At 45.1% G+C, this 13816-nt stretch overlaps 1 protein-coding gene across 4 annotated transcripts in view; it reads right to left on the bottom strand.

The window, feature by feature from the left end:
* SPAG9 (sperm associated antigen 9) overlaps positions 1 to 13816 on the bottom strand; it is a 1654314-nt gene that overhangs the window by 835366 nt on the left and 805132 nt on the right. For all 4 annotated transcript variants that reach the window (XM_086930851.1, XM_086930853.1, XM_086930852.1 and 1 more), the window contains one exon: positions 906 to 1073. In XM_086930851.1, the coding sequence (XP_086786977.1) occupies positions 906 to 1073 (168 nt within the window). The remainder of the gene's footprint in view (positions 1 to 905; positions 1074 to 13816) is intronic.

Raw genomic sequence — 13816 nt, 5'->3', positions numbered from 1 at the left:
CGCTTTTGGAGCCAAGCCTGAGATCCGTACAGGTTTTTCGGTGCTGACCATGGCTATATACCAGTGGTGGCCAGGGGACCTGAGATTTTGAGACCAGCAGTGCCAAATGCTTTTTGGTAGGATCATGCTGGTGGATAGGAGCAGGGAGAAGTGTACTCACAGGCTAGTGAGCTGGGGTAATGTCTTCTATCTCAAAGTCCTCTTCAAGCTCGGAGCCCGAACTTTCACCAATAAAGAAGGCCCTTCCTCATCAATCGATGGCCGCTCCTGTGCATAATCCTCACCAAAGATGTTGAGAGTGTTGTTGGTGGCTCTGTGATCTCAAGGCAACAAGTTCTCCGATCCCGAACAGACTTTTTGGAGTGGAAGGATTTGCAGGCATCGTAGACCGCTTCGTTGTGCTCGGGGGGACCTGCACAAGTTACACACAGAGTGTTGGTGTGTGTGAGGGTTCTGTGCATTGTAACGGGGACAGAACTGAGAGGTCATGTGTTCCATTACCAGTGAAGCATTTTCGGGAAGACTGGGGAGAAAGTAAGCCCTGGAGGGCACTACCCGAAGGGGCTTCGGGTGAACGGAGTAAAATACACAGTGTTTTTAATTGGAGTTGGAGAATAACAATACTGTTGAAGACAGGAAAGAAGGAATCACTCGACCTTGTGACTCAAAAGACTTCTTAGAAGAAAACTACTTGCACAGTTACAGAGCCAACACCAGATGGCAGGAGTATGCAGAGTATATGAGTCTACACGGACACATGCCAACAAACACAAGGTTACCTTTGCAAGCAACTGTGACAATGTTTTACTATGGAACATGATAAATTCAGATCCACAGGAAATCAGTCCAATGAACTACAATTAAGCCAAAGGATCAGACCCATAGCTTTATACAAATGAACTTACCGTGAGTTCTTGGTCTAGTCTGTCTAAACTACTTTGAGATCCATTTTTCAGCCTGTTGCCTTGTGCATCTGGACCAGGAACATCACTGTAAAACACACTTGCCCCTACAATTGAACCTCCGTCTCTTGTCTTCCCTCCAGACAGGTTGACTCCAACAGCACACCAGAGCTTTGAAAACAAACACAAAAAAGCAAATCAATATATCTTCTCTCAGAAAAAACGATATCAATGTTGAGCAGTGGGAGTCAATTTTAATATAGTCCATAGTCTACTATGAAATATGTACGGGCAGTTTAAATCCAGTCCATTCCAATGCATCTGAAACATGACAGAAATCAGAGAACAAGAACACATCTGAAAGATGATTGAATTCCCTATGCGTTCAAGATTTTCCCATTTACTGCATTTCCCCTACAGGTACACAGACAACATTTCTTCAGCCCTTTGGAGGCCAACCTGCTTATGGGATACCTGTGAAAGGAAGGTGGGACAGAGAGGGAGAGATTATAAATCCATAGTAATTAATTCACCCGATCTCTTTGCCAAGGTCAGAAAGGAGGCATGGTGGGCCTACTAGAAAACACTGAGTGAGGGAGTTCTGATGGCACCAAGAAAGCTGGCAATATCCTCCAGGCTCGGGCTGATTCAGTTAAAAAACTTGCATAATAATTATTTGACACTGAAACTGATGTGGAGAGAATAGCACTGTGCTTCCCTGCGTGCATGTGGTGTACTGAGGAGAGCACACCATTTTTCCACATGATTCAGTTTTGCCTGGTGATTACAAAATATTGGGCCACTATATTCCTAACCCTTGCCTGAATTCTGGGGCGGCCCCAAGACCTCTCCCCTTGCACAGTGATTCTGGGACTGATGGAAGATGTGAGTGGGAGAAGAGAGGAGGCTCTATTGGTCAGCCTTGGTATGCTCATTACTAAAAGAGACAGCACAGGCCTGAAACTCCACTACCCCCCCATGTTAGAGGCCTGGTGCAATGAGATGGACTGGATCGCAAAAATGATACCACAATATATGCGCTATGGGGATGCCCCGATAAAGACAAGATATTTGGGATATATGGTGGGCCTTTTATGGTTTGGAATTCTTCAGCACAAGTTACTACATGAGTAACGCTATATCTGTAAGAGACATTAGTTAGTGATAGACTCCTTACCTTAGAATATCCCCAGGCGTCAGACTGGATCCGGAAAGTTTTTCGTCAGCAGTAACCCGCTGTGCGGTTCTGCATCCGTCGCTGGCGTCATACGCGCCGAGATGACATCACGGAGACTACTTAGGCGCCACCCATGCGCACTGGGTTCAGTTCTGTACACGACTATCGGCGCCAAGAAGCAGAGCCATGCAAGAAACTGAACACTGGTGTCATGAAAATAGGGCCCTGAAAGGGAGGACCTTAACCATAGAAATCAGTTTGCAGAACAGGGCGGATGTATGGGGAGGTAAGGAATCTACCACTAACTAATGTCTCTTACAGATGTATTGTTACACAAGTAGTAACTTGCGCATCTGAAAGAGACACATTAGTGAAAGATTCCTTACCTTAGACTAGATACCCCAACAATACCAATCCCGGTGGTGGGTCTGCGAACAAGATTACACCAGAAAGTCACGGAGAACAGTACGCCCTAAGAAGTCGTCTTTCAGGACTTGACTGTCAAGGCAGTAACGCTTGGTAAACGTATGCAGCGAGGCCCACGTAGCTGCCTGACAAATGTCCTGCAAGGGAATACCGCGTCCCAAGGCAGTAGTGGCTGCCGTTGCCCTGGCAGAAAAGGCACTCAGGCCCACAGGACGCTCCTTAGAGAAAGAGTAACATGCTTTGATGCACAGAAAGACCCACCGAGAGATGGTCCGTTTGTGCACCGCCCGACCTTTTTAAGCGCCCCCGTAGCCAACAAAGAACTGGTCATCCACTCAGAACTGTTGTGTGCACTTCAGACAGATTAAGAGCGCACGTTTTGGGTCCAGACGGTGAAGCCTCTCTTTCGAAGGATGCGGAGGAGGAAAGAAGGTGGGTAAAGTGATGGTCTGCCCGATGTGGAAGGGCGTGACAACCTTTGGCAGAAAAGAAGGACGGGTCCTTAAAACCACATTGTCCGGATGAACAGAAAGGAAAGGAGGGTTAGAAGAAAGAGCCTGGAGCTCACACACTCTTCTCGCAGAGGTGATTGCTACCAGAAAAGTCCTCTTGAGAGTGAGAAGACGTAATGGACAGTTATGAAGGGGCTCAAAGGGAGCGCACATCAGAAAGGTCAAGACAAGATTTAAGACCCACTGAGGCATTATGAAAGGCACGGGAGGAAACATGTGTGTAATGCCTTTGAGGAAGCGATTATCAACCGGGCACTTAAAAAGAGAAGGCTGATCTGGAAGCCGTAGAAAGGCGGAGATGGCCGAAAGATAACCTTTGATAGTGCCCAGAGCAGTGCCCTGCTGGGCCAAAGAGAGAAGGAACAGAAGGAACAGAAGGACCTCGGAAAGAGGGCCAGAAAGGGGATCCACCATGCCACAAATTTGTTCCACCTGGAGGTGTATACCGTTTTAATGGAGGGACGCCTGGCTGCCAGAATGACATCACAGATTTCGGGAGGAAGCTCAAAAGCGGTCAACTGTTGACGCTTAATCTTCATGCATAGAGGTGGAGGCTGGACAGGTTTGGGTGGAGGACCGTCCCCTGCTGCTGCGTCAAGAGATCCTCCTGAAGAGGCAGTCAGATCGGGGGATTGATCGCCATGCTGAGTAGCTCAGGATACCAGAATCTTTGTGCCCAATCCGGAGCCACAAGGATGACTTGGGCCGGGTCGCGCCAAATTTTCTTTAGCACTCTGGGCAGAAGCGGTATAGGAGGAAAGGATTACAACAGACTGCAGGTCCACTTCCGACGAAAAGCGTAGCCGAGCGGGTGCCGCCTTGGGAATTCCAACGTGCAGAACTGATGACATTACGCGTTCTCTTCGGTGGCGAATAGATGTAACCAAGGCTCTCCCCACTGCTGAAAGAGACCTTGCGCCACGTCCGTGTTCAGACGCCATTTGTGATCCATCAGGCACCTGCGACTGAGTTTGTCCGTTCTAGCGTTCTGGGAACCTGCCAGGTGTTGAACCACCAAGGTAATGCCCTGATGATTCAGCCATGTCCAGAGGCGCAGAGCCTCCTGACATAGGTGCTCAAGCACCAAGCTTCTCAAGCAGCTCTGGTTCCTTATATTGCGATCCTGTTGTTCTTCAAGCCAAGGAGGAAGCTGAATGTATTTGTGGACCTCTTGATACTTAGTTACTCCATTTTCTTGGGCACGCCACAAGGGTATCAGTCTCCAGATATTGCCACATGGTCCGGCAGGCCAAATCCATCCTTGGGCTGCAGCATGCATATGGAGCTTTGCTGTCTCAAGTCATCATAGACTTCTTCTTTACTCTGCAAGTCTTCCTTGTGCAACAGCACATTCAGTACCCCTCCTCAGATGTCAAGTCATCTTCTTCCCTTAAAGGAGGTAGAGGTAGCTCTAGTTCTTTAAGTTTTGAGGAACCTCCATGTTCCTTTTCTGGAATCTGCCGAACAGCGGCCATAAGCAATCCAAACCATAGAGCAAAGAAGAATTTTTTGTCTCCACTGCCCCAGATTCTGCTGCTGAACAATGAAGTACTTATGGACAGGGCCCCAATCTGAACCAAATAATAATTCTGTAAATACTATAGTGTGGCCAGGAAAAAATGGATCCTTCCCCTTCTGCGACTAAGTGGCCTTAGAAACACATACCCAGCGCTTGCCTATCTACAGTCACCGGCAAACCCGCATGAAGCCAAAATGATTGTGACTTTTTTAAAAATAGTAACAAGAATTCGATCGAAAATTGTTCTATAAAATGTAAATTTTAAAACGTAAAACCCCAGTACAAAAATGACGGTTCTTTTTTAACTGTACTTTTTATGATTATGTAAATTTTTGGATAATCGAATAAAAGTTTATGATGAAAAATACTTCTAGACAAAGTTTTGAGCCCTTAGCAGGTGCTCAAGAAAAGGAGAATCATCAAAGAGGTTTGTGCAGTTTCCTCACCATGGACAATATCTGTTTTGAGAAGGGAAATAGTTTCAGATCTTTTTGGCTCAAAGTGGATGGTGGTGTTCTTGGCTCCATCAGAGCAGAAACCTGTTTGAAAGACTGCTTTCATCAGGAAGCCCAACAAGGCATTTGAAACCACAACAGATGGGGTTGTGCAGTAAAATATCCTTCCACTGGAGAAGTACTGATGTTTCCGGGTTCAGTATTGCACCTTGAGAAGATTCAAGATGTGAGTAATCTGTGGGAAGCAGTATCTATCAGAAACCTGAAACGCTGCCAATTACAGTAACTGTACGGAACCAGATTCTTCAAAATAGGTTCTAAATGCATTCGCAACATAGATCCAGCATGCATTTTGGTGAAGGGTTACTTGGTTTGCCCTTATCCCATATCCCAGTGGCTGCAGTATTGCTTTCATACATGTTCTATAGAATATCGAAAGATTAGTGCAAGATAATGACCAAATTAGGAGTAAATTCACAAATTCCATAACAAACTAAAACAGTTTAATGTTTTTCGCGCATAGGTTATTTAATGATTTTAGTGAGTTGGCAATCATCATATTATACTTAGTATAAATGTTTATTTTTTTTAAATAACATGAAATTGCTAATGTAACAGAAAAGAGGTTTGCCATTGAAGAGGATGCGTCTTCAAACCACTCAGTTGAGCTGTGAGATATGGTGCTAATGCACACTATTCAGTAATTTCTTATAGGCAGCATTGAGGTCAAGTGTGTTATTAGTTTTCTACTGTTGTACTGGGAGAGACTTACCACTTGCAGTCCCATGCCTTGGTAATGAGTCTTATTGGGCTTTAAGTTGTGCCCATGAAGGAATTTACAAGGACAAAAATCTGCATTAGTAGCATTCCCAATCGCCGTGCTAGCTCTGTAGCAAGTCACCAGCCATTAGACTCCGCTGCTGGTGCACAAAACCAAGCGTGCCTTTGATTATCTATTTACTTACATAACCTGCCTTAACTGGTTACAGCAAGACTGGCTATTTGATTGCAGTCTACCAATTGCATATAGGGCACAGGCTCTTCCTAAGGCTTTCTAGCTGGGTTTAGTATGAGATATGTTAACATTACAGGCACAGGACCTAACACCTGAAGCAAGACCTGTTGCCAAACCCCACTTCTTGGAAAATGCATGTGGGTACAGCATTACCACTCAAAGGCTCAAAGATGGAAATTAACTAGGAAGAGAAACTAAGATTAAAATGTCAAAAAGCTTTGTCTCAAGTTACTCAAGTTTATTTATTATTATGCTTTGGCTCTCATTGAGGGCCACATAAAATAACATACATATTATCATAACAAAATAAACACAGGATACATACAGCTTCAGAAGTAACCACTTGAATATAAGCGAATAATATACTCATCGGCGTCTCCCAAAATCATATTAATATATGTCTAAAAATTCTTTAAAATAATTAAATAATCTGGAACAGAACATTTCGTTAGGTGGGCAGTACAGAGCATGGAAAAACATCTTTATATTCAGAATTCCCAACTGTAGACAGATTGGTTTTATCCATTTTTTGCGCAATAGGCGTAATATCGGACAAATAAACAATACATGGTTGAGGTCTTGAGCAGCATTATTACATAGGTTGCATAAGAGAGACACACCATACCATTTTGCGAGGAGTGTATTAAGTGGAAGCAAATTATGGCGTAAAAGGTACCATATCCTACGGACACCATGTGGAATATTCCACCTTAGATATTGTTGTGCTTGTTTAGGTGTATAGGTTAAGACCAGAGCTTCCCTTTCTTTATACTTCTGTTGAGCAAGTATATCCATCTTATAACATAGTTCCCAGGACCTACTTTTTAGCTTTAGCTTTAGCTCTAATGGAGAAAGAGAAAATAACATACTTTCATCTAATTCCAATAATAAAACAGCTTTTCTGAAATTTTTTACCAGCTGCGAGAACTCATTAAAGCTACCTAAAAGCTCCTTTTTTAAGATTTCAAGTAGGGTTCCTGGTTTAGCTCTGGCCAGAGAAGCTACCCACCTTACAAGAGCGGCCAGCCCTTGAGCCCAGCAGCTTCTCAGACCGAATTCCAGTCTGCAAGAGGATGTGGAGCAGGCTGAATTAAATGAGGAGATTTTCCTTAATACCTTTCCCTCCGTTTTTTGCATAAAATCCCATTGCTTTAAATCCACCAATTCTGTTCCATAAAGGAGGGTGGCAGGAATCTTTGCTCGAAATACCTCCAAGCAAGAGGAGAAGTGCCTCTTCCCCGTCGCATTATACAAGGAACGTAGTCCCCTGCCATGGGCCATTGCTTTTCTAGAGTTATTTTCGATGTGAGGCTTCTCACTAAGGTTAGAAGATATTATTTTGCCCAAGAACGTATAGGAGTTCACTACTTCAAGTTTTTCTCCGCTTAATGACCAATTAAAGCTCCTCGATCTGCACTTCTTTTTGCCAAAGATGCACATGATCTTGCTTTTAGAGCTATTAATTTTCATACAGTGTTTATCCGCGAAATCATTCAATGTATGAAGACGATTAGCAAGACCTTTCGGGGTCAGATCTAAAACTAGTATGTCGTCTGCATACATTAGAATAGATATGGCAGTCCCTCCAATTATTGGGGCAAGACCCTCACATTTTGCAACTTCAGTTGGCAAATCGGCCATATACAGGGAAAACAGTGTGGGAGCTAATATACATCCCTGTTTTAACCCATTCTGGGAGGGGATTGCTTGAGTGAGTCCTCTTTCTCCGCCTTGTAACACCCTACACCAAGTATTACTGTGCAGGGATTTAACTAAGTCCAATAAGTATCGCGGCATACCCAATGACGTCAGTTTTCTCCACAGCGTCGGTCGGTCAACCCTATCGAACGCTGCGGAGAAATCTATAAATGCTGCATATATGCCCCCACCACGAACACGCACATATTTGTCTACAATTACATGTAGCATAGTTAGATTATCTAGAGTTCCATGCTCTTTTCGAAAGCCTGTCTGTTCCATAGGAATAATATTATTTAAGAGTGCCCAGTCTGTTATTAATATTAATAACAGTTTAGCGAAAATTTTTCCAATCGCGTCTAATAAAGCAATTAGGCGATAATTAGCGGGATTATCACGGTCTCCTTTTTTAAAAATTGGAATCAAAATACTTCCCCGCCAAGAGTCGGGAACTATTCGCTTTTTAAAGCACGCCTGAAACACTGGAAGAAGAATCCTGCTCCAAGTTGTTACGTCTTGTTTAATTATAGACATGGGCACTTCGTCCGGTCCCATAGCCCCGAAAGATAGCATGCTCTTGATTGCGGTAGCTATGGAATACTCAGTGGGGAGTTCCATTTTAGCATCAATGTTACAGTCTGGAACCCAAGCGTCCCCCCCTGCCTCATTGGTTGCATATAAGGTGAGCACGAATTGGGTCCAGACATCTTCAGTAATAACAACAGGAGTGGATGTTTTTACGGAACCACATCCTTGTCTTATTATGGACCAAAAAGCTCTAGAGTCTTTACTCCTGGATGCTTCTCTTAGACTGATCCATACCATATCTTCTTTGTCTCTTTTTAGCTTGGCTCTCAATCTCACCCTCCTTCTCTTTAACAAAGCTAACTGTATCCCAATTTCTCCTGATCTGTTATGATATTGCATCCTAATAAGTTTGTTAATCTCTTTATTTAACTTTAATAGAGGACTAGGAGAAAAGTATTTCTTTTTAAACTTTCCTTTACTCCTGGCCATTTCAGTAACTTTTTGGATAAGCGTTTCAAGGAACATGAACTCCCTACCTTGCCAAGAGTCAAGATTAGTTAGAAATTGGGTAAGGATGTTTTGTACGTCCTTATTATGGTTAGAACCCCAATAACATCTCCCAGAATGGCGATTAATAGAGAAGCCTTTGTTCTTTAGGGACCAACGGTCAGATTCCGGGGGTATTAATGAGACAGTTAGTTTAATAATTTTGTGGTCACTCAAAGGGGTATGGGTGATTACCAAGTCTTTAAAGCAAGAGAACGTGTCAAAATCTGTTATTGCGTAATCCAGAATAGATTCACCCCTGATAGAACCATGTGTATAATTTGCCGGGGAATCAGAAGGCATTCTACCATTTATAATAATTCCCTCCACGGCACTAAGCTCCCCGAGAAGAATCTTGCCCCTTTTGTTCGTTTTTATTTTATTAGGCAAGAGAGCTTGGGGAATATTAAATACTTCTTCTTTTACCTTGTTTCTAAACATGTCTAGGGAAGTATTGGACACTTTACAATTTAAGTCCCCCACCAGTAATAGATATGGGGGGTCATCCACCTCTAATAACTGCTTTATATAGGAAAACATACGTTTTAAAACTGGGGTAAAATTATCTTCGGGAGGAATGTAGGCATTTAATATTATAAATGACGACCGTTGTACAGCAGTATCCAGGTTAGAAATGGTTATGGATTGGAATAGATTACTCTCATCCTTGTAGTGTGAGAATTGCCATTGTAATGTATTGGATAGCAAACAAGCAATTCCACCTTTAGCGTGGCCCCTTTTAGATGGCGTTGCAGCGGCTTCTAGGATGAAGTAATCATTCCCCCCATAGAGGAGAGTATCACACCATGTTTCTTGTATACAATACACATCTGCCTTCAGTGAAAGAAGATAATCAAATTTCTCCGGACAGTTAGACAAGCCAGCAGCATTCCAAGAAACTATTTTTAAACACTGGTTAAAGATATGAAGATGGTCGTGGGTTTCTCGAGGTGGTATTTGAGAGAACTCCCGGTAACCAGTTCCACCTCGAAGCATCTTCAGCTAGAGGGTTATCCGTGCAACCCGATAATGGAAAGACCTGAGAAACCATACGTTTGCCTCTGGAAAGCCAAATTTTCAGGTCATTATTACATACAGGATACTCATCCTGACCAGAGGACACCCTTGTATTTCTTTCAGAGAAAGAATAACACAAGTTTTTATTAACAAAAGGTAACACGTCAATTCCTCTACGTTGAAAGGCTTCTGCTTGCTGAAGGACTAGATTAGCAATTATTTTAGAGTAAAACTTTACCCTTATTCGTTGGCCATTTATAGTTCTTATAGGAAGAACTAAATCAATATCATTTGTCTGGACCAACTTTAAGCTTTCAATTTCATTAAAACAGCTAAGTAGCCAAGATCTATTCATTCTTAAATCAGAATCAAGTAAGGGCAGAAAATCCAATGAGAAAGTATCCGCATATGAAATAGTACCTTTAGATGACTGATGTGATACGTTCCTGGCTACATCAGCCTGAGGCAGAAAAATAGGAGCTGTTGGATTAAATACTCTTGTTACTTTTGGAGAATGTCTATCAGCCATACTTATAGGGTGGGGAACAGGGGCAACAATTACAGATCCAGAAACCACCCTATTCGATGTTACATCATCTGGGGCCTCAATTACTAATCCAGAAACCACCCTATTCATAGTTAATTCAACTGGGGTATCATTGGAGTCATTTAAGATACCTTCCGTATCTACATTAACCGGAATATCAGGAGGTGGGCTATACCCTCTTCCTATGGAAGCGGGCGTTTCAGTTATTATATGTTTTGGAAAAATAATTTGTCTAGGTCTTTTCTTTTTGTGTTTACGTATGGGCTTCCCCTTTTTTCCTCTTGTTATCGTTTTGGTAACTCGAGGAGACCCCAAGAGACTTTCTGGCTCCTTTTTATCAAGCACAAAAATGGGAAAAAGATCATGGCCCCCCGTTTGAACTTCTTCACACACATTCTCTTCCTGCTCAACTAGGGACGGTTCTATTTTCAAAGGCAGGATAGATGAAGTGCATGGATTAGGGGACTTATGAATCTCCGCCTCTATGGGTAATCCCAAATGGGCAATTCCCTTCCCTTCAGTAGAAGAAGCAGCCTCTTGATATACCACAGGCTCAGGATTAGGTGGGGCAACAAGAGGCTTAGATTCATTTTCAACATTTTTCACATTTTGTGCCAACAGTGCCTGCAGTATTTCAGTAACTGAGGATAAAATACAATCAGAATTTACAGCAAATTTACCCATTAGCAGGAGTATGGAAGACAGAATTTGCTCAAGGGCTATGAGTGACTCAGAGATGGGTTTATCATTTTTTGGATAACTTGAAGATGTAAGGGGACAAATCCCTGATAGATTAAAATGAGGGGATTGTTCATTACTCAGCGGAGACAAATTATCTGTGGATTTAACTGAGGGGGTACTGCTATATAATAGCAGACCGGATGGTGTTTCTCCACTGGGCGTTTTATTAACTACTATGGGAGGTAGAGATGTCTTATCCACATATCTTCCACAGAGTTCAAAGTCAATACTAGTAGCTATGGACACATCACCCTTATCTTCTTCCAACATATCGTTCCCCTTATGAGTATCATGTATCAGAGATTGCGATGTTAACAGGGGATCAGCAACAGCCACATGTTCAGAACCTATTGGCAGATCTGCCACACTAGACTGACTTAGTGACCTTTTCATTTCCACCATAGGGGTCACCTCACTACCTTCCTCCTTATTTAAGCAGGGATTTAATTGCTGTAATGGGTCATTATCAGATTTCCTGGAAACTTCAAGCGATCTATTCAAGCTTTTCTCCCAAATTTGGTTTAATTGCATCTGACCTTTCATGATAACACTGTTAGCTTGTTTTTTCCTCAAATGACTCGGACCGTGTGTTGTGCCGTGATTCTCCATTACAACCTTCCCGGATCGTAATGTCTTAGCCTCCATAGTACTAAGAATCAAACAAAGCCTACAATAATTCTCCCAAACTTATAAAAACACAGTTTTCGAAAAATAAGAACATACAAAAGAAGAAATGGGAGAGAAACTAACAAATCAACTATTTTATGCCTATACTTCTATCGACTTATTTGCGTTACCATACAGTAAAAGAACGCAAACTAGTATCTATAAACATACGACTGAAGAGTCAAGATACCGGGGCCCAGCCCGGCCTACCTCGGCCACTGAGGGCCACAGAGGGCCCGCCCTTTGCCCGGGCTTAGCTCCGCGCTTTGCCCCGCGCGCGTCCCGCTAGCGCGACTTTCAGTGCCTTATTATAGTACAAGGGGGAGGGAAGAGGGCCAGCTGAGGCGAGTTAGATTCCGCAGCGCCCGCTGGTCCTCGCAGTCCCTGACACTCTGCAGATTCCCTCGTCGATTCCCTTTCAGGGTCAGGCAATCGGATGATGACAGGCACTCGAACGGCGCCCGCGAAGCGGGGGCCGTGAGGCGTGGGACTGAAAACGGCAAATAAAGCACCCGATGTCAAGTGAGCAGCAGTCTCGCTTTAGCAGGCACACAGAGTTGATATTAAGCCTCCACTTTTAAGTCCGGCGGGAGGGGGCGGGAAGAGGGCCAGCTGAGGCGAGTTAGATTCCGCAGCGCCCGCTGGTCCTCGCAGTCCCTGACACTCTGCAGATTCCCTCGTCGATTCCCTTTCAGGGTCAGGCAATCGGATGATGACAGGCACTCGAACGGCGCCCGCGAAGCGGGGGCCGTGAGGCGTGGGACTGAAAACGGCAAATAAAGCACCCGATGTCAAGTGAGCAGCAGTCTCGCTTTAGCAGGCACACAGAGTTGATATTAAGCCTCCACTTTTAAGTCCGGCGGGAGGGGGCGGGAAGAGGGCCAGCTGAGGCGAGTTAGATTCCGCAGCGCCCGCTGGTCCTCGCAGTCCCTGACACTCTGCAGATTCCCTCGTCGATTCCCTTTCAGGGTCAGGCAATCGGATGATGACAGGCACTCGAACGGCGCCCGCGAAGCGGGGGCCGTGAGGCGTGGGACTGAAAACGGCAAATAAAGCACCCGATGTCAAGTGAGCAGCAGTCTCGCTTTAGCAGGCACACAGAGTTGATATTAAGCCTCCACTTTTAAGTCCGGCGGGAGGGGGCGGGAAGAGGGCCAGCTGAGGCGAGTTAGATTCCGCAGCGCCCGCTGGTCCTCGCAGTCCCTGACACTCTGCAGATTCCCTCGTCGATTCCCTTTCAGGGTCAGGCAATCGGATGATGACAGGCACTCGAACGGCGCCCGCGAAGCGGGGGCCGTGAGGCGTGGGACTGAAAACGGCAAATAAAGCACCCGATGTCAAGTGAGCAGCAGTCTCGCTTTAGCAGGCACACAGAGTTGATATTAAGCCTCCACTTTTAAGTCCGGCGGGAGGGGGCGGGAAGAGGGCCAGCTGAGGCGAGTTAGATTCCGCAGCGCCCGCTGGTCCTCGCAGTCCCTGACACTCTGCAGATTCCCTCGTCGATTCCCTTTCAGGGTCAGGCAATCGGATGATGACAGGCACTCGAACGGCGCCCGCGAAGCGGGGGCCGTGAGGCGTGGGACTGAAAACGGCAAATAAAGCACCCGATGTCAAGTGAGCAGCAGTCTCGCTTTAGCAGGCACACAGAGTTGATATTAAGCCTCCACTTTTAAGTCCGGCGGGAGGGGGCGGGAAGAGGGCCAGCTGAGGCGAGTTAGATTCCGCAGCGCCCGCTGGTCCTCGCAGTCCCTGACACTCTGCAGATTCCCTCGTCGATTCCCTTTCAGGGTCAGGCAATCGGATGATGACAGGCACTCGAACGGCGCCCGCGAAGCGGGGGCCGTGAGGCGTGGGACTGAAAACGGCAAATAAAGCACCCGATGTCAAGTGAGCAGCAGTCTCGCTTTAGCAGGCACACAGAGTTGATATTAAGCCTCCACTTTTAAGTCCGGCGGGAGGGGGCGGGAAGAGGGCCAGCTGAGGCGAGTTAGATTCCGCAGCGCCCGCTGGTCCTCGCAGTCCCTGACACTCTGCAGATTCCCTCGTCGATTCCCTTTCAGGGTCAGG

This window comes from Lissotriton vulgaris, chromosome 7 (assembly GCF_964263255.1).
Source record: "Lissotriton vulgaris chromosome 7, aLisVul1.2, whole genome shotgun sequence".
Taxonomy (NCBI): Eukaryota; Metazoa; Chordata; class Amphibia; order Caudata; family Salamandridae; genus Lissotriton; species Lissotriton vulgaris.
Note: the sequence above shows the minus strand (reverse complement) of the source record. Positions and strands in the feature narration are given on the sequence as shown.